Below are 20,652 nucleotides of genomic sequence, written 5' to 3'. Positions count from 1 at the left end.
ATTAGCCCAACAGTAAGTTGAAACCTGAGCAGTTATTTCTAACAGGAGTTTGCCCTCTGCCAGATAATGGAAAGTGGAAACATAAGTGATGAGGTGTCATAGATAATTGAGAAGTTGGAGGAATAGAGACCCTCACTTTGTTCCAAGGGGCAGCTGCCTCAGATGCCAGTCATCAGGCAGTCTACCTGCTTTGAGCATTCTGATTGCTCTTTTGATACGACATGATATAACATCTCCACACATCTTAGATGCAGTTCATCATAGTCAGGCAAATGACATTGCATGCTGTGCCATTAATAATCAAACAATAAAGAAAGTGAAGGATAAGAATGGGGAAATGTAGCTTCTGAGGTTTTTCTACTCCAGGAATGATACAGGAAGAAAAGAATATTTTACATTTTGATCATCCATAGATTACCAAGAGACTGATACTTAATTACCACATGACACATAAGAAGTGCCCAAATATTATATATTAATATTAAACATAATATAAATATAAAATATTAAATATATTATTTTAAATATTTAGTTCCCTTCAATAGAGAAAATCTATCACTTAGAGGAGACATTTCATCATTGTGACTCTTACTAAGTACATTAGGCTTTAGGTAAGTCAGTACTTTTTTCCTCCGATATTCTGGTTTAGGCTGCTCCAACTCGAGTGCTCACCTGCAGGCAGTGCAACAGGCAGTCAGCCAGCAGAGTTGTTTATGTTCCGTACTACTCTGGCCTCTCCTCCATGGACGCATGTGCAGAACACGTGCAATAGGGCTACCTGATGGCTAGCTTATACTAGCTACGCCTACCTGCAAATGAGCTGTTCTGCCTGTATTTGTTGAATTATTGGTATACTGACATAACATGTTAATATGATCATTTGCATACTTGCTTGCTGTAGCTTATAAACTCTGCAAGATATAAGCTTGTAGGAATACTTCAGCTGTTGAACTACAACTTCTCTGCCTTGCAGTGGCTATTTGCAGTGGAACCTCTACCATTACTGTTGTCCATTCTTCTGATGTGTTCTCTGTGGTGGTACTGGCTGAATTATTTCGGGCTAACTCTAACTAGTACACTCATGTTCAGAAGTACATGCTTGGCATGAAAAGTGGCAGTGTGCAGCCCTTAGACATGGATGATGCAGTCAGCATCATGAGCTGCAAGCAACTGAACTTCCTGCATTGCCACAAGCGATTTCTTCATATATGATGCTCATTTTACTAGTTTAGTGGTTTAATTTATTTATTTTCATTCCAAACCATGCATATATAGAACATGGTCATGAACCACATTCTTATAAATCCAGAACTTTCACAAAGGCAGTTCATTAATAATGAGCCCTAACTTAAGTACTGGTTATAGCCAAAACACACAGCTTTTGCAGGGGAGAAACAAAGCAATTATAACAATTAGAATTTCTTGTTTATCAGTGTGTCCATTCGTATAGTATGTAGGAAACTTGTCAAGTTTGGCAAACCATTCTCTTACATTCCTCTGTTTGATATGAAAATGATATTTTGAGGTTGAAATGTGTACACAGTAATGTTTTTATTAGCTGAGGACATTTATTTGTAAAATGTAGACATGTTTTTTTAAATTTTTGGTGCCAGCCAGTGATTATACCCACAAGCCTTCATAACTGCTAATATTCCTGCAATAAACAATTCTTAATGTGACTGGCTACTGTATTTTTCCCCATATACCTTCTTTTAATGTTTGATAAGCTTGCACCATGCTGGTTGGTTCCAGAAACTTACCAACTAATGGCTTGCGTATAAAGAAATGAAATGTATGATTACATAACAAAAACAGACATCCAGTAACAACTGTTTTCTCTCTAGCTGAAAGAACCAAGATACAATTGTAAAACAATCAGAAAATGTAGTAGTTTTATGGAATTGAATCCCCCTACAATTTAAAACATTAAAATAAAACAAATTTTAAAAAAATGAGAAACTGAACATAAATTACATCTGTGCATCAAACAAGCAATAAAGGAACCAAGGACAAATTTATAAAGGGAATTATAGGCCAGGGAGAATAAATAAAAACATTTGAAGATCAACTAATTCTGGCAGACGTCTACAAAAGTGAACAAGAGTAATGAAATGTAGTGAATAATGTGTTGCTAATGGAAGAACTGAAGAGGATATGATAACAGGCAGTGGTAAAGAAAATTATTCTTGAGAAATGGAAGTGTGTTAATACTGAATATAAATTTAAGTTTTGGGAAGCTTTTCTTACAATAGTGGTTTGGGTATAACCTTAATGGAAGTGAAATATACACAGAAAACAGTTCAGATAAGAGAAGAATAGAAGCGCTTGAAATATGCTGCCACATAAAATTGCCAGAAATTATAAGGGTAGAGTCAGTACTGTATTTACTGACCTTTAAGACACACAGGTGTAAAAGATGCACCCCATTTTTAAGACTTTTTTTAGGGTGAAAATGTCTCAACACTAAGCAGATTCAGAAGGATGTAGGTTGCAGTAGGTACTGGGAGATGAAGAAGCTTGCACAGATAGAGTAGCACGGAGAGCTGCATCAAACCAGTCTCAAGACTGAAGACCACAACAACAACAACTGCAAAATAATTATATCACACATGTATGCACATCAAATATCTAAGCAGTATAAAGTAGGAAAAAGTGCTCAATTTGTAATTTTCATCTTCAAATTCACAACATTCATCCTTACAGCTGAAGTAAGAAACCCCTGAAGCCACCATGTCAGAATCTGTATCCTCACGCAATACATTATCCTCTGTAGCATCCAGTGTATTACTGAATCAAAGTTTCTTAAACAATTTAATCACTGTTTCAGTTTTGATACAGTCCCATGAAGCATTGACACACACACACACACACACTCTCTCTCTCTCTCTCTCTCTCCTCTCTCTCTCTCTCTCACTCACTCACTCTCAGAGAAATGCTAGGTCTCTTCCTCCTTCCTGATAGTGTAGTTTCAGAATCTGTAGATTTCATCCATCTGTTCCACTTGTCCTTCTAATTGTTTCATTTCAATCAGTCTATTTTTAGTATCATCTGTTCTTTGAGAACAAAACTGATCCCATACTAACTGGGCAGCCTTCTTCAGTAGGTCCCCGTCCACTCAGCTTCTGTTGTGTACATGGCACTTCCTTTCGGCAATTGTTCCTTAGGAAGAATCTTTCCTTTAAAAGTCAACAGTGGCAGCAATTTTGTCTCATCAGCACAGCCAGATAAAATGATCGTGTAATGAGTCTTTTTTTTCCTGGCCTGAAGTTTTAACAATAATGATTCTTGTGCCCTTGGAATCCAAAGTTCTCTTGGAAGGCACATCAAAGGTTAGTGAAATCTCTTCCATGTTTACAATTGGCAAAAGTTCTAATTTTACTCTTTTTCCTTACATTACTGACAAATCAATGAAATTAAAATGTTTGTACTTGGCTGGCATTTCTGTGAAGCCAGTACCTCTTCATAAATCTTGGAAACTATGATACTGATCCAGTAAATTCAGTGATCTATTTGTTAGTGGATATTGCTTTCGCTTTATGAATGGTTATTTCCATAGAAACTGAAGTCCCCACTTATCTGGTCTCCAAAATCCAAGTATTGAGTTCTGCTTCAAATTCTGGCTGTTTAACAATTCCACTTCTCAGATTATCTGTACTGCAAGGTGATTTCCTTAAAACATCCTGATTCCACCAAGTTCTTGTCATTTTTTCAGTTGGAGGTTGCCCAAAATGCCTTTCTACAGCCCTGTTTTCATGCTACCTAGCATATGCAATCCCTTGCAGCCTAAATGCAAAAGTATTGCAATGCAATTATTCAGCTATAGTTTGCAAGTAAAACCACATTATAACACAAGTGAATAATTGAAGCTTGAATGTGCAATGTAAAAACTTTTAACAGCAGCAAATGTGCATCCACTGAACTCTTAAACAACTGGAATGCTCAAAATTCACAAGAAAGCTAACAATAAATTGCTTCAAGCCGAAACACAGAAATTTTGAAGAAATGGGGCTTATAGTTACCTACCATAACTGGCTACTGTCATATAAGACATATCCAATTATTGGCCCTATTTTTGAAGGGAAAAAAGTGTGTCTTCTACACCAGCAAATACTGCAACTAAAGAGGTACTGAATAAAATTGGATGGAAAACATCCTTTCAGGGAGTGGGGTACCGTTTGGTACACAACACAGTCACCTCTGGTTTGCATGGCCAGTAATTCAGACAGCAGGGGTTAGACTGCTAATGGCTAATGCTGGTGGCTGTGCCGTATCTTTAAGGTTCCAGTGACATTATCTTTCAACAAGATGGCACAAGACCACAAGTTGCCTGTGCTGTCCTGATCTGCTTTGATGCAGAGAGTGTGTGACTGTTCATGTCGCCAGCATAATTTCCATGTATCTTGCCCATTAAAAAAAATGGTCATTGGTTGCCGAGAGACTTGCATGCCACCACTTTCCAGTCACAAAGATTGATGAACTCTGACACAAAGCTGAAGCAGCATGGAATGACATACGTGCATCTCTCACGTTTGACTGCATTCCCAGTTAGGTCAGAACCCTGCAAGACATGGCAGCTCTGTGCACTACATTCGACACCCCGTGTACCTACAAATTTAATCATGTATTCTCCCTGCCAAAAGTTCGCTGAGTCTTCAATGGGTGGAGAAGATAAAGGAGCTACAAATATGCTGATCTTACCTAATGCTCTCCCACATGGCAAAAATACACTGCCTGATAAAAAAAGTGCAGTACCCAGAAGGGTTTTAGGAAATGAAATGAAACTTCACGAATTGAGAGGATATGTGATTACAAAATTGAATCACATTTGCAATGAACATAGCAGTATGAGTCCTCTTGGCAGTATGATGTAGCATCCCCCACTGGCCTTGATGTATGCACTGTTTAGTTAGGAAGGGTTTCATAAAGCCATTGCATTCTCTCCTGAGGTAAGCTGGATCGTAATTTGTATCTCATTGTTGGTGTTCCTGGTATTGGCACTGGTACGCAGTTGATGTCCAAGCTGGTCACACACATTCTGTTGGGATCTTCTTGGCTGTGGGAGTTTCTCAATACCTTGCAGACAGTTCATAGAGACATGTGCCATGTGCAGATGGACATTGTCCTCTTAAAAATGTTACATGAGAGGTAACACATGAGGATGCAGGATGTCCATGGTGTACTGCTGTGCTATGACTGTTCTCCCAAGTCACTACGAGGCTGGTGCGAAGTCATGCCTGATGGATCTCCACATCATTACGTCAGGAGTAACACCAATGCGCCCCTCCAGAACATTTTAAGAATGGTACCTCTCCCCAGGTTGCCGCTATACTCGCCAACTGTGGTCATCCGGGTTAACAAAGAACCTGGTTCATTGCTGAACACAATGCAGTGCTGTTCATCAGTATCTCTGTTTCTGGGTCCCAACACCACTTCAAATGTCACAATTTGTGATGGGTTGTGAACAGCACCCTATGGATGGGATGGGAATTCCCCTAGTCTGGTTGCTGCTAGTCTCTGACCAATGGTGTGGGATGAGAAAAAATGTTCCAAGGGGTCTATTACTTGTTCTCAAATGGCAGGCACAGATTTAATTATGTGTTTGGTGCAGAACACAGTGAGCCTCTTTTGTAATGGTAAGACGTTGTTGACTGGAATGTAGATGAGTATGCCTGCTCCAATGCAGTCCAGCATCAGACTACTGTCACATGAATTCCCCACAAGTCTGGATATTGCACAATTCAACCAGCAGGCCAAATGGAGATCTACCATGAGGTCCCTTTCAAACTCTTGTCAGATGCTGGTAACTCTCTCTCTCATGAGTACACAACTCTGTGTCCTTGTAGCAATCACTGAACATCTGATACTGTTCACATCCCTTATACCCTACTAGGCCTGATAACAACACTAACACACTCTTGTAGCCATTCTACCTGTCACAAAAAATTGCAGATCTAATCATTTACATACCCGCCATCAGTGTGTACATGTATGAAGTTACATTGACATCCGACTGTGTCCTCTGGGTGCTTCACTATTTTTGTTGGGCAATATGTGATTCCAAAGAATCTCTTGAGTATATCTCCTGATCTTGCAAAATCAATGCCCAAGCATGTTTGAGTAAATTTTATTGTAGAGACTAGGCAATCCCAGTTCAGATTCTTTTTGGTGTTTTCAATGTGTGCACACTGCTGTTATGTACATAAGTTGATGATAGGCATCTCTTATGGTGGATAAAGGCACTGACTGGTGGCAGTACACATTCTTTTAAAATATGAGTGTATTCTTCTGAGTGCATCCTGAATGAACTTCAATTAAATCCCCCACTTGAGCAGTACTCATCCAACCCCAAAACTCAAAACTTTATCCATCCGCTTTGTGATGTGACAACAATGTAATTTGGAGAGTAGTGAATGTTATCAGATCTCCATGAATAACACCTTCATCTGTCATTAGATCACCCAGTCATGTCCCATAAGTCTTTGCTAGCCAGAAAGTTATGGAGATATAAACTATGACAAGATGTAATAGCTTGTTCTGTTGCATAAAGTTTCTGCACATTTCTGCAGGTGAAATGTGTGGATTTTAAACATACCCTGCTGGGGTAGTGAAAGAAAGGTCCACTAAACAGTTTTGAAAACTGGGCACTCCATTTGATTGTGAAAGATGCATTTTGAATATACCTTTCCTCATTCATACCTACCATCCATGTTCTCATGTCAGACGTGTAACAGTTTGCCATTAATCTGAATTTCCGGAAAAAATTATTTTGAGATTAATGCATTTATTTACATCATCTTGCTTGACAGTCTTAACCTATAACTTTTCATACACTAGTCTCAGCTCACCCCCCCCCCCTTCCACTATCCCCCCCTCCTCCTCCACCATATATTTAACATTTACACCACAAACCAAACTATCCTGTTCTCCTTATGACATTGTGATTGGTTTTAATGCTCCCCCCACCCACCCACCCATAGAATGATTCTCTACCTTAGTTGACTAACATCTCCTCCCATTGACCATCGACAGCTGCTATCCCATTATTGACATGTTCCTTGCTTGTCACTGTGGGTGCTCTGTCGCAGGAAACTAAAATTTCCCATGGCCATGTTCTTGCTCCCATTGAACAGTGCCTTTCCCAACATGTGCCTCACACCAAACTTACCGCATTCTGACCTCCAGTTAATTCTACTTTGAAGGTTAGATCTGCAAACAAAACCGTACAACCGTTATGGTTACACCCAAGGTACCGTACCTTCCTACATCAAATCATTTACAGACCACTTTAAGAAGTCCATTCTATCCACCCTACTCCTTAAAACCCATGTCCAGTTCCCCTTCCTTGTAGGTTTTGCACCTGTGGGCACCACATGGTCTTGCACATATGGACATCACGTCTGGAATGGAAAATGGAATATTCTTATAATCTTGCAAACGGTATCCTGCTCAGCTGGTACAGAAGCTCATTTTCTGCTCCATTCCTTCCTCTGACCTCGACAAAACATCAACCATTACTCCCTTTATCGAAAAAATCTTGAAAAATGTCAACCATGCCCTTTGCCTACCCTCATGCTCTACAAATGCATTTTCAAGGGCCACTCACCTTAATTATACTGCTGGCCACGGAATGGTAAGAGGGATGGGTGATAAAATTTGTCCTTACACAGGATGTGAAATTTAGTACACAGAGCTACCACCCCTGGTAGCACCAGTGACTCTAAACCAGCCGGTAATCCAGTCATACTGAATGTAGATGACCTATACACACATCATTCCATGCTGCTTTGGCTCTACACTTGAGTTCATCAATCTTAGTGGCTGAGGAGTGGTGGGATACCAGTCTCTCGGCAACCAATGGCAAGATATTTTCCATGGACAAGATATTTGGAAAATATCCTAGCCAAAGCAACACAGTAATAAGGTAGGTCATGGCACGGGCAACATGTGGTCTTGTGTTATCTAGTTGAAAGATAACATCACTGGAACATGGCTAATACCACACCTACCATCACTGACACATCACAAATCTAACCCCCTGAGGCCCTAAATATCAACTATGCCAAACAGGAGGTGATTCTTTTGTGTACCCAGTGGCATCACGTGTCATTAAGATCATTTCTCACCAGCTTGATTCAGTGCCTCTTCTTTAGTAACTTGGCGTATCCACATAATCTTCCACAATTTTCTGTAGCACTGTACCTCAAAAGCTTCTATTCTCTTCTCATCTGTACAGTTTTTTGATTACATTCCACTTCCATAGAAGATTGCATATTTAAATTTATATGCTGTATTAACATACTTTTCTTTTTCCAGACAGTTTTTCTTTATAGCTGTCAGCCAACACATTTCATACCCTCTTCATTTTACCATCAACATCACATGACTTATCTTCACTGCATTTCATTACTCCTGTTCTACTTTTGTTGCTGTTCATCTCATGACCTCTTTTCAAAAACCTGTGCATTCTACTGAACTGATCTTCCACAAAGCCCTTTGCTGTGTCTGCCAGATTTATGCCCAACCTTAAAAGTCTTTATTTCATTTCACTGGCCTCTAATTCCCTTTCTAAATTTCTCCTTGGCTTCCTTTATTGCTTGCTCAATGTACAGACTGAATAACATGGGGGATGGGCTGCAACCCTGTCTCATTCTCTTCTGCATTATTCCCTACCTTTCATTTAGTCAGGTACTTAAAACTGCACTCTGGTTTCCATACAAATTGAAGTAGTGTTTCACTTCCAGTATTTTACCATGATAACTTCAGAATTCCAAAGAGTGTACTCTATTCAAGGTTATCAAAAACTTTTCTCAAATCTGCAAGTACTGTTATTGTGAGTTTGCTTCTCTTCAACAACAATTAAGTTGTGTGGTCAGCACCTGCCTCCTCTACTTTGCACTTATTCTTCATGTATTTCACTTCTCTCATATACCTTGTACTCCAAGTGGAACTTTTCTTTTTCTTCCATTTTGGTTCTGCCAAGAACTTAATTATTCTGAAGGAATGTCGTCTCCTCTAGGTGATCATCCAACCCATCTTCATCCAGTTCTTCTCTTTCCATAATATAATCTTCAAGTTAATTACCTTTATATAACCCTTTTCTAAGCTTAGTACTGATTTGCAATTTGAGCTCTTGACATTCATACAGCTACTTCCCTTTTCTCATAAATTTTCCTACCAGAGGAATCTACCAATAGGCATGCAGCCTTCCATTTCTCCTGTAGCTATCTATATTTGATCACTAGCACTTCCTGTCATGTTTAATTTTTTAGGAATTCATATTCCATTTCGCCTGTTTCATTTGCTGCAGCATGTCGTACAAAAATTTATGCTGTGTCTTGTCATTTTGCCAAGTTTTTCCTGTGCTGCCTTCCCTATTTCTTTCCTCAAAGCTACCCTTCCTCTTCAGTAATTTTCTTTTCTCTGTTTCAGTTAGTTTTTGCCTGATTCCCTCTGTGACACACTTGACAATATCTGGTTGTTTCAACTTATCTAGGTATCATTGCTTTAAATTCCTACTTTTTGCAATTTATTCAACTTAAGTCATCATTTCATAACCTATATACAGGTCATTGCAAAATTTATGATCAAGCTTTCAGGAAATATTCCTCATGCACTGAAAAATAAAATGTTTTGCATGGGCATGGGTCTGAAAACGTTTTATTTCCTCATTAGAGCCACATTAATCATGACAAACACACACAGAAACAGAACATGCCTGCATTATATGAAATGATTTATTATATGAAATATTCAAAATACCCCTTGGTTATATTTGGTTAGAATGTACAGTGAGTTGTAATTCTTAGTTTCACCACAAGTGTTTGGTGTTCCCATGAAATGGAGGTAATGTTGACATGTGACAGACTTCATTGGTTGTGTTGACATGCAACTAACCTCATTGCTGTACCAAGCATGTAGCATTAGCTGTTTAGTGTGGACTGTGCAAGCACTTAGCAATAACTGTTTAATGTTCATCACAGGTTTACTTTCTGGTACAGTGCAATGGAAGTGTATTCAAATGCAGAGTTGGTAGATGCCTATTTGCTGTACAGATTAGCAGATAGTAATGGTCGTAGCACACAGCATTTGTATTGCGAAAGATTTCCGACATGACAGTGCCTTGACAAGGTGATGTTTGGGGCAACTGATCATCTTAGGGTGAACGAGACATTTAGGCCTACTGCTTGTGATTGTGGGAGAGGCCTAGAAGGATGAAGACACTTCAACTGGAGGAGATCATTTTCATACGGTTGACGACAATCTTACTGTCAGCAGACAAATATCCACAACAAGTAATGTTGTCCACGTTACTGTCTGGAGACTACTTCATGAGAATCTGCTGTATCCACATGATGTACACTGCATACAGGCACTATCTACAGCTGATTTTCCTGCAAGTGTACACACTTCTGCAAATGGTTCATTCAACAATGTGTCAACCCTCACTTTAGTGCAAATGTGCTGTACATAGATGAGGCTTCGTTACAACATGATGAGATTGTAAATTTTCAGCTTCAGCACTTGTGCACTGTTGATAATTCATGAATTTGTGCAATTATGTCATCAACAAAGATTTTCTGACAACATTTGGGTCAGAATTGTTGGTGACTTCTCGTTAGGACCCCATGTTCTTCCACGCTGGCTCAGTGGAGAAACTTTGCATGCTTTCTTAGAGAACACTTAATCTGTTCTGCTGGAAAATGTGCCTTTAAAAGTGTGACAAAACGTGCTTCATACACGATGGAATTGCTCCTCCTACCAGTGTTAATGTTCTCAGGCTTCTAGATAACAGACAGCTTGACAGATGGAAGTGGACTAGTTCATTGGGCCCCACACTCTCTGGACCTAAATACTCTAGACTTTCCTCTGTGGGGGGCACTTGAAAGCTCTCATGCACAGAACCCCACTACTTGATATATGTGGAGTCTTCATGCCCATATTGTGGAAGGCTGTGAAACAATAAGCAATTCCCTAGGGGTACATCACTGCATTATGGATTTGCAACAGCAGTTAGATGCGTGTACCCTTGCCAATGGAGGACATTTTGAACATTTCAGTTACGAAAGTGTTTCATACTGTACTGATACATTCTTTTCCTATTTGTTTCCCATTATTAGCATGTTGAGTTGCAGAAACTGAGCTCTAATATGGAAATGAAGCGTTTCCAGACCTATGTCCATAGAACATATTTTCTTCCTCTCCATATGATGAGTATTTTCTGAAAGTTTGGCCATACGATTTGTTCCATACTGTTTTATAGCCAGAATCCACATCTGCTCCTCGAAATATTTTGCAGTTTAAAATCTGGTTTCTACCTCTCTGTCTTGCCATTATATAATATATCTGAGACTTTCCATTCTCTCTTCCATTCTACAACTACACTTCCCCCCCGTTTACTTACTCTATTTTTCCTTTTCCCACTACTGAATTTCAGTTACTCACCACAATTAAATTTTTGCCTCTCTCAATGCAGTGTTACGAATAATTCCTTTCATCCTGTCATGCAGTTTTTCAGTCTTATCATCATTTGTAAAGCTAGTAGACATATATACTTTTCATACTATGGTATGTCTCCAGATAGAAATCTACAAATACATGAGTATGGAAAATGTTGGTTTGTGCTACCAAATATTCATAATACAACAAAAGAAAGGAAAGTATTAGAAGCAATGGGGTCCACACAGAGTGAGAAATAATTAGAGGGCAAGAGGAAAATTGACCTCCTTATTGTGCATCTTCACCTAAGCAAGGACCAGTAAATACCCTACTAATCCTTAAACATATCAAATTCTTCCAACCTTCCCCATTTGTGTGCCAGATTAACTGAAGAAATTATCTTTTAGTATCTTTTGGTGCCCAAGCTTGGATTGGAGAATGGAATCAGCCAAGTCTTTGTCAAGGCAACTGTACCAGCATTCGCCTTAACCCATTTATGGGAACCATGGAAAATTAAATATGAATCCCAGATCCCCCCCCCCTCCCCCAATGTTAGCCCAAAGTCTTAACAACTGCTATCACTTCATTCATTTCCTGTTACTTTATGCATCACATATGCTGTTTAAGCTTGAATGTTTCAACCTTTTTTTTTAATTTTCTTTTTCTTTGGTTGGCAGGATTATTTTCTAGCTACTTTGCAGTGATAAGCCTTTATTAGGCTTGGAATCATATTATGACAGCTTCTCATTCTTTCCATTTTTCTACTGATTACTTCTCCTTCCCTTTCCTCTGTCCATCTTGGTCTTATATTCATCTCAAGAACTTATTTAATGTTTGACAAACTGACTAATACATTTCCCAGTCTTTTAGAATTGACATTTCTTGCTGTTGGTATCCAGTTGATAATGATGATAATCCTTGTAAACTATGTTTTTCAGAAATGGGTAGAGGACCCATTTTGAAATTTGTCAAATACTGAGTTCTACGGTCCTTTGATGATGTATATAATTTAAGCTTCTAAGCCAATGCAATCAAAACATATGGTCATATAAATTATATATTTTAATAAGCACTATCAAAATACATGTCAGCTCCCATTGTGTAGCGGTAAAGTGAGTACCTATAAACTGAGAGGTCGTGGGATCGAATCTCAGTAAGGCCACAGACTTTTCAGTTTCCATTTTAACCTCTCCTTCACCTCCCAACAATGTGGGGAGTTGTCAGGAAGAAAAAAAAGACACATTGATCAGATTGCACAATAAACTGTAGGTTCTTTTTTCTTGGTTGAATTACTGAGGTAGGTTATGTACACGCAAGCCACCAAAGTGGTGTCCAATAGGAAGACTTGCACCATGCCATTAAGCCACAGGAAATTACATTATTATCTATATAAGTTATTAAGTTTATACGGAACCCTCAGAGGGCAGGTCCTACTTGGACATGTCAAGCTTTTTGCCCAAGTGACACTGTTATGAATGCAAGTACTGAAACGTAGTAATGCAAGTACTGAAACATAGGTCTGTTCAAGTTATGCATCCCTGTGCACAATATGCTAAACAATCTTACCAAAAGGAAAATTAACTCGGGAAAACTGAGCTAAATAATATGTAATTTATGAGGGTTTATCAGAAACTAAGGTTACATGGCTGATATTCCTGGAGTTTCATCTGTTATAGAGAAATTAGTAGAATGCAGTAATTCTGATACATGCAGCTGGCAACAGCAGAGTTTCAGCCAGTTAGTTGTAGATAGAAACTAATGGTGACTCGTTTGGAAACTGGTCTTGTGAAGAAATCTACTCAGTTATTCAATTTCGGTGGGTGAAACATGCAACCACAGCTGAAACACACAGGCAACTGCTAGAGGTTTACAAAGGGACTGTAATTTCACATCAATATGTTGCAGAATGGTGTTGAAAGTTTGCAGCAGATAGAGAAAACATCACTGATGGGGATCACAGTGGCCATCACAGCACACCTCCAATATATCTGAACACAGCTCACGTGGAGGAGCTCATTCAGGACAACAGGAGGAGCACATTACAGCATATGATGGTAGAATTGCGAATGTCGTTCAAAAGCATTTTTCACATTGATCATGATATTCTGTAGTACCAGAAAGTGTGTTCCCAATGGGTTCCATGAAATCTGACCAACCAATGCAAGTAGTAGTGCCTGGGGGCAAGTCTGAAATTTTGCTATGGTTCTCCACAGAAGGGAACAGTCTTCTACACCAAATTGTCACAGGGGACAAAACACGGTACCACCATTACTCCCTCACCAGTGAACAGTCATTAATGAGGTGGAAACGCCCCTCCTACCCAAAGACAAAGGAAGTTTAAGGTGATACCATCTGGCAAGAAGGTTATGGCCAAAACGTTATGGGGTAGTGAGGGTGTCATACTTGTGGAGTTTCTGGAAAGAGAGAAGGCAGTGATCAGTGACTGCTATCGGAAGATCTTGGAACGACTGCACGATGCAGTCAGGAGGAAACAGCCAGGACTTCTCACTGATAGCCTCATCTTCCTTCACGACAACATGTGACCTCATAAAACCAATAAGACCACTAAACTGTTGAAGCAGTTTCACTGGGACTTTATCGCACACACTCCCTACAACATGGCTCCCCTCCATGTGACTTTTACCTTTTTTGTCACTTGATGGAGCACCTAGGAAGCTGATGATTCGCTTCAGATGAAGAAGAAACACTTCGTGACAATGTGGCTGAACACACAAGGACAGGATTTTTATCGGGAGGGTATATTCAAACTCATTTCATGAAGCAACAAGTGCCTAAACCTATATGGAGACAACGTCAAAAAATAACCTAATATATGTACTGTCAGTTTGCTGTAACAAATAAAATTTACACGTTTCACTGAAGGCTTTGTAACGTGTTTCTGATCGCCTCCTGTATAATGTATTCTGTTATAAAACAAAAGTAACTAGTATGTTGATACGTGTCTTCATGAATAATAATGATCTACAAACCACCAGGACATGAACCATGTAATGGGGTACAACTCCCCTCTAAAACAAGTATTAAATCTAAAAATCATTGTTTAAATAAATAACTGTTCATGTTTTCATTATAATTACTGGATTTAGAGGATGTAAATATCTTGAGCTTTACACTTTTGATAAAGCCATATTCAGATGATCCAGCATGGCATACAAATCTGTTTCCTTTACCACCTAGCATTTTCAAATTGGCATTGCCCTTTGAATATTGCCAGATGAGGTTCCTGTCAAAATTCTGATTGGCAAGTCTAACTAAGATGATAAATGTGGTGGTGGTGATTTTCTTTACTAATGATGTGAATTTTTCTCAGTAAAATTGCCATAGCACTAGATCTCTCAATCAGAATATATCCTCCTTCACTGTATTTTGCACACCTGAATCCCAAAAAGTTTATAATTATTCCTCTTGAAAGACAACCACCTGTGGAAGCAACCTTCTTGTGAAACATCTGCCACCTTTTGCCTTATGAGATACTAAATACAGTCATACAATTCCAATACAATGTAACTAGCAACTTTCTGGGAATTGTCCAAATCAGTGACAGTCGTTCTTACACCATCTTTCCCCAGAAACTAAAACCTATTTCTTGGTCACAGGTTTCCATTCCCAGTGCTTCTAGAAACATTCTCTGTATGGCCCATAGTGAAACACCATACACCTTTGCTATTGCAGTCTGCGGTGACCATAAGATTTCAATTTCATCTTATCTGGCATTATCCTGAAGATCACAAAGAAATTTGTTTTATATAAGACTCCCTTCAGTTGGCTCAGTGATCTTAAGGTGCATTGTCCAAGGCCCAATAGTGGTATGTGGCTGTGACAGGACACCCTGGGCAACAGGGGCTGCCAAGTCGCACCTGTGCAGTCTGAGTTTGGGCTGCAACGTGTGGCTGGGGCAGGTGTGACCACTCCACTGCACCAGTTAGCAGTGCTGCGACAGATGTCTAGACAAGGAAGACTGTAATAAGGCACTCAAAGGAAGTAATACCCTGTGAGCTTCTCTCTCAACCTCAGTGTCTCTCTAATTAAAAGCATCATATGTACAAGGACATTTTGGTCCGCCACCCTCGCAGTTGGATAACTGCTATTTGGTCAAAAATTACTTAGTTTGTTCCTACAGTTTTTCTGTTGAAGGAACAGGTAAATAAAGGAGAAAGTGCATAAAGAAATGCAGGTGGTACTGTTTGTGCAATTCTACTGACGTATCCCATAGTGATTCAGAAGGAAAATACTAGAGGTGGTTAAGATCCTGCTGTTGTCAAGAACAGGAAAAAATATAGTTTAAGCTAACATGCTTTTATTTTTAATGAGTGAAATTTTCAAGAGCATATGAAGAAACATTAGGGACTCATATGGATAAACAGGAGCGAGAAAGCTTGGAATATACTAAAATATCTCAGCAAAGAGACAGAATGGATTCTGTATGATCACTTAGCTTGCCTGGATACAGTTCAAAAAGAAAGTCAGTAAGTGAATTTTATGATTTTAAGCATACTAATTTCATCTGCCAATTGTTTTCACTTCTCTGCCTTTGGGAAAAATAAATCTGGCCTATTACTGATACAGTTAATGAACTACAAGGAATATTTTGTTGCAGATCTATTTCCAGTACTTGACTTCCTCACTTGGAAAGAAAGACTGGCAGTATTGTTTCAAATGCTGTGATTAATTCCAAAGGTAATAAAAAGTTGAATCCATATCACTTAATCTGGAAGAGCAAGATATTTATCAGATGAACATACAACTTCTGTCCAGGGGAAAAAAGAGATTGCAGAATTCAAAGTAAAATACCTAGAGGGAACTGCAAAGGAAGATGATGTAAATTTATTCCTACTGGAGATGGTTCTCACTATGACAACATCATACTCCACAATTTTAGTTGGTTTGAAGCACATGGAACATAGTGATGTGTTTACAACTGAGAATTTTAAAAGGACATCAGAACAGACTGATATTATATTATTTGAGACTGGTGATCTCAAGAGCATGGTGTGTTTCCTTTTAATATCAAACTGAAGAGTTGTTTAATTTTTTACAACTTTTTGTGTTGTTTTTTTTTTAAAAAAAAAAAAGCAGCCAGGTATTTTAACGAACACTGTTTATATTAAATTCTCTCTCTCTCTCTCTCTCTTGCTGTAAACCATGGTAGGAAATAAATAATGACTTTTCTCACAGTGATTCAGTATTATGCCAAAGTCATTACCTAAACAAATTAAGTGTGTCAACAACTCTATCTTCCAAAAGTTTTTCTACCTTCATCTTAAAGGAAAAATACAACAGCACATAACAGGAATGTGTTCAATTACCACCTATAAACATTAGCTCTTAATAACAAATGAGGAATTACTTAATGTTTCATATTGTGTAAAAACATTACAGGTTGTTGTTACACTATTAGACCTGTGATAAAGAAAAAAATTATTTTAGATAATTTTACTCAAAAATTTGTAGAATTGAGAAGAAAAGTATCACCACTATGAGTTTCTCAGCTGCACTGATGGGTTTCTTGAACTTGTTGTACATATTTTTTTCTGTGTATTACTTTCTGTACATCGTAAAACATGTACAAAGTGACTGACATTACTCAAAAAGTGCGATGGTGCCCCCTAATCAAAATGTTGTAACAATATTCAACACTATGCGGCACAAGTACATTATTAATCTTCTTTTTCTTCCTCTACCTCCTCCTCCTTTATAAGAGCCCCAATAACATTACTGTCACTCTTGTTCTTGCAGTAAAATATGTAAGTAGTTCAAAGACACAATTTGGTCATGTTTGTGTCCATTCTGTTGTTAATTGCCCACTGTGCTGTTGTTGGGACTGCTCCTTGGGAAACAGTGGCAGCTTTGGTTGACTGGCAGTTACACTGCTGTATACCTGAGCAATAAAAGGCCATCAGGCCCAGCGGCAGTCGGAAACAACAGCTGCGCCTTGGAAAACACACCTTTAACTCACAAAAAAGAATAACTTATCTTTTTGCAAACCTCCAACACTTCTATATAGCTAACACACAAGAAAACATTGGGTAGCAACAAAATTGGTAAGCCTTGCCGGCAGCAGCAGCAGAATGAAGCCCAGTGCTGCTACATAAAATCTGTTCATGGTATGTGATCGTTTGGTACTTCTTTCTTACAAAACTAGCTGGACAGCGCCTGCTGTAGAAATGAAACTGGGGCAACAGTGTGCACTTAGTCCTGGATCAAACCAGAAGCTTCTTACTGGCAATTTGAAACAAAGGGAGTTGTCGCCACTTTTGCTGATACCTACTACAGCTTTAAATCACTGGCATCAAAGTATTACTTACCCATAATTCCTACAATTGAACACTATAAATCTGTAGTAATTAAGGAGTGCCACAGTGAACCCTTCATTACTTACAGACTATATCTTTCACACTCAGCATGCAACCCCTCCATGCTGCCTGTTATCATACCTTGCACACTGCCACAGGAAGTTTTGCATATGATGTGCTTGCAACAGACAACCACTGATACAGCTATGAACCATTAAGGTTGCCAGTAAGTGAATTTAGATCTTGAGCACATTCAATTATTTAATTTTATTCAACCCACACATTACAAATCACACTCACAATTCTGACAACCATGATGAATACTATAAAACAAGGATCTGCTATATAATATGTATAACCATAACAGTTCCACATGCGCACACACACATGAAACTGCAAATTAGTATGCTCGATTATCTCCACGTTCCCGTCGTTGTCTGCCCCAGTCTTGACCTTGGCGACCAAAATTCTGCCTGTCTCTGAAGCCACCTTGGTTGCCTCCTCGATTGTAAAAATTACCTGTAATGCACAAATGAAGACAAACTCTGTAAAATAGTTCAGATGTTGCACAGTAACTCTACAAAATTTGTGAATCAAAACTGCTTTCATATTCAATATTAAAATCACGTCAACAATACTTACATCATTATATAACCTATATGTTCTGTACATTTTCAAATTTAATGCAAATTGTACCTGTGCTCAATGTTTACACAGAAGTATGTCAAATGCCCTCTGAACTTGACATTTTCAAAAGCCATGTGTTGATATTGGGACTCATTAGAGGATGAAAAAAAAATGTTTCAAGAGATAGCACAGTCATTTGACAAATGAGTTTACTGAGCTTATGCTACAGTTTACCGATAGTCACTACAATATTAATGGTCCTGCAAGTACCCGCAGATCGCAAACAGATAAAATTCTGAACAATGTTGGACAAGTACAAAACATTGTTTTGGAGTTCAAATCTGTTATTGTGAAAGAACTGCCATCAATATTAAGAACTGGTGAAAGAAGTGTGTGTGCTGTATATGGGAACAGTTTCCATCAAAAATGATTTTGATAACTGTTCATACAGTAACCAGAATGACTGTAGAGAATATCTGAAAATAAAATAATGATATGTTAAGAACAAAAAAAAAAGATGAGACTCATCTGTCAAGAAGCACACACTCAAAGGAGTAACAAGCGGCAAAGTTGTACAGGAAGAAAACCCTAATCTGTGGCTTATCCTGGAGATAAGCAAGTGATGTGTTGGACACTATCCCACACACAACCAATGTTACATCATACGCATCTGTAATGTTACAAAGGCAGCTAAGCCAAGCCCTGTCATATACGTTTCATAAACAGGAGAACATGTTGTGTTTGTATGGTAATGCAAGGCTTCAATTTAGCCAAAGAATAATGGACACAATAGCAAACCTGGACAGGGGCGCTACTTAAACTTGGAGGAGGGGGAGGAAGAATTCCAGGTATGGGGAGGAGGATTGTGTCACAAGAAGCTCCTGATAAATTAACAGTGAGTGGGGTCAGAGAAAGCAGATACCACAATAACAACTTTTGCTTCCTCTCATCTGAAATACACTTATAAGCAGTAGTTTAACTGCAGTTCTTAAACATCAATAATTTATATAGAATAATGTTCATATAATTAACGCACTTTGATATATTAAGTATACTAAAATTTGTGATTTAGAGAACTCAATTAAAATTAAAATTCAGTGCAGAGTTAGAAAAAGAATTCCCACAGATTTCCCTGATTTTTCTAGGTAAAATGTAATTACAGGTTTTCTCGAAGCATTGCAAGCCTGTTGGATAATCAACACTGACATGGAAACCTTATCCTCCGGACTTTCCACTGTATCCACAACAAACAGACTTCATTTGTAATTTACATTGATGGATTAGATTTTACTAATACACAAAGTTATATGCACTCAACAAGAATTCTGGAAGTCTTAAATTTCTATGTATGTATCACACACCATGGCCACTTAATAAAAGGCTCTCCAATACTCTTAGTAACAGACAAATGTATAGACAGACTACTGACAGCCATACATTACAACCTACATAAATTTTCAATAATACTTGTTTCATCAAGCAACTGTACATAATACACACAAAGCAAAAACATGTAAGACTAACCTTGCTTAAGTTCCAATATCCTTTCATTAGAGTCGATAAAGTTGCTGACTTTATCAGCAAGTTGAAGGGCCAGCGATTGTAAACGGCTGGGTTCACTCCTATGCATTACCACAGTTTGGGTAGGATCATCAAGTGATGCCTGTATGTACAAGACACAACAAATAACAAATTTAAATTATAATTCCATGTTATAATCAAATTGAAGTACACACACACACACACACACACACACACACACACACACACACACACACACACACACAGAGAAGAGAGAGAGAGAGAGAGAGAGAGAGAGAGAGAGAGAGAGAATTGTGATATCAACTAACAGCACACATAAGTAATGTAAACTTTGTATTTACCATAAGTTCCTCATTGATTATCATCTTGCTGATAACCGAATGTACAAGTGGATGTTCTAATTCAAACATCTCTGCCAGTGTACACATGGAGATGGAATCATACACATTTGAATATGTAAATAAATATGTTCTCAAGGCTTCTTCCTTTATCAACTTTGTTAACATAGTACGGACTTTATCTGCCTGATAGAAAAGATCCCACACCTGGAACAGAAAAAAACACAGCTATAAACTGCCAAGGTTCACGGTGTCTGCAAAATATGAAAGTATATCAAAGTGCCATCTCCTTCAGTCATTATTTACAGTGAAGGAATAACATATCACAGTGCAATAATTCTGTTTAGTAATCAGCTGAACTGTCACAATACGGTCAAGTCCTGACTATCACAATA

General features: G+C 38.5%; 1 protein-coding gene across 1 annotated transcript in view; it reads right to left on the bottom strand.

Moving 5' to 3' along the window:
* Window positions 1-18,002: 18,002 nt before the first annotated feature.
* Window positions 18,003-20,652, bottom strand: part of LOC126418836 (eukaryotic translation initiation factor 3 subunit C) — a 79,572-nt gene continuing 76,922 nt past the window's right edge. Inside the window, exons 16-18 of the mRNA XM_050085812.1 lie at window positions 20,261-20,464; window positions 19,902-20,040; window positions 18,003-18,269 (exon numbers count right to left, since the gene is read on the bottom strand). Of these exons, the coding sequence (XP_049941769.1) occupies window positions 18,151-18,269; window positions 19,902-20,040; window positions 20,261-20,464 (462 nt within the window). The 3' untranslated portion in view covers window positions 18,003-18,150. The remainder of the gene's footprint in view (window positions 18,270-19,901; window positions 20,041-20,260; window positions 20,465-20,652) is intronic.

This window comes from Schistocerca serialis, chromosome 9 (assembly GCF_023864345.2).
Source record: "Schistocerca serialis cubense isolate TAMUIC-IGC-003099 chromosome 9, iqSchSeri2.2, whole genome shotgun sequence".
Classification (NCBI taxonomy): Eukaryota; Metazoa; Arthropoda; class Insecta; order Orthoptera; family Acrididae; genus Schistocerca; species Schistocerca serialis.
This window is presented reverse-complemented; position numbering and strand designations above follow the sequence as displayed.